Genomic DNA, 1,269 nt, shown 5'->3' with positions numbered 1-1,269 from the left:
CCCCCGTGCCAGCCCTGCTCTTCAACGTGAGCCCCACGCGCCACGGGACAGACCATTCCCCCGGGAGGGGGGGGGCAAGGGACAGACCATTCCCCGACCCCCGTGCCAGCCCTGCTCTTCAACGTGAGCCCCACGCGCCACGGGACAGACCATTCCCCCGGGAGGGGGGGGTAAGGGACAGACCGCTCCTGTGGAGGCGGGGGCACGGGATGGACCATTCCCCATTGGGGGGCCATGGGATAGACCAGTGCTTCTCAGCCAGGGTCCAGGGCCCCCTAGGGGGCCGTGAAGAGGTTTCAGGGGACCTGCCCAACAGGGGTTGCAGTGGGGTGTCATGGGACCAATCACACCCACGGGCCAGATCATAGCTAGGGCCACGGGACAGACCATCCTCCAGGGGGTGGGGGCCACGGGACAGACCACAGTCCACATGGGCAGATTTCACACCTTGGAACAGTCCAGTTTTCCTGGAGGCCAGGTGGTTGTTCAGTGCAATGGGACAGTCCATTTGCCTGAGCTTGTGAGGGCAGGGGTCAGGTCAGTCCATTCCCCCCACCCCCACCCACCCCGCTTGAGGGCCCCCAGGGCAGGCCATCCATGCTCCTGATGGGAGGGGCCCATTATCCCACGGGTCAGTCCACTGCCCTGTCTCTGAGTGGGGGGGCGTTCCTGTGGGTCAGCCCATTCCCCCAAAGGGGAAGATTGTCCCATAGGTCAGTCCAGCCCATCTGGGGACGGAGGATGTCCCACGGGTCAGTCCATCCCCGTCTCGGGAGGGGGGCGTGTGGCCCGTGGGTTGGTCCATCTCCCTGACGGGGTCTCTCCCTCGCCCAGGGGGCCATGGCTCTGGTCTATCTCTGTGTGGAGGACATTTTCCAGCTCATCAACTACTACAGCTTCAGCTACTGGTTCTTCGTGGGCCTGTCCATCGCTGGGCAGCTCTACCTGCGCTGGAAGGAGCCCGACAGGCCCCGCCCACTCAAGGTGAGGCCCCGCCCCACCCAACCCTCTGGGGGCAGAGTGTCCCCATATGACTCCTGGCCCATCCCACAATTCCCTGGGGGAGTGTCTCACCCCATGGTTCCCTGCCTGGCCCATAACGTCCTGGGGCAGGGTCCCCACTTATCCCATGATGCTCCAGGGCAGTGGCTCCCTGCCCATCCCATGATGCTCTAGGGCAGTGGCTCCCCCCCATGGCTCCCTGCCCATCCCATGATGCTCTAGGGCAGTGGCTCCCCCCCATGGCTCCCTGCCCATCCCATGATGCTC

General features: G+C 65.0%; 1 protein-coding gene across 1 annotated transcript in view; it reads left to right on the top strand.

The window, feature by feature from the left end:
- SLC7A7 (solute carrier family 7 member 7) overlaps window positions 1-1,269 on the top strand; it is a 16,211-nt gene that overhangs the window by 11,167 nt on the left and 3,775 nt on the right. The window contains exons 5-6 of the mRNA XM_075072097.1: window positions 32-123; window positions 835-1,155. Coding sequence (XP_074928198.1) covers window positions 32-123; window positions 835-1,155 — 413 coding nt within the window. The remainder of the gene's footprint in view (window positions 1-31; window positions 124-834; window positions 1,156-1,269) is intronic.

This window comes from Chelonoidis abingdonii, chromosome 14 (genome assembly GCF_003597395.2).
Source record: "Chelonoidis abingdonii isolate Lonesome George chromosome 14, CheloAbing_2.0, whole genome shotgun sequence".
In the NCBI taxonomy this organism is placed as follows: domain Eukaryota; kingdom Metazoa; phylum Chordata; order Testudines; family Testudinidae; genus Chelonoidis; species Chelonoidis abingdonii.
Note: the sequence above shows the minus strand (reverse complement) of the source record. Positions and strands in the feature narration are given on the sequence as shown.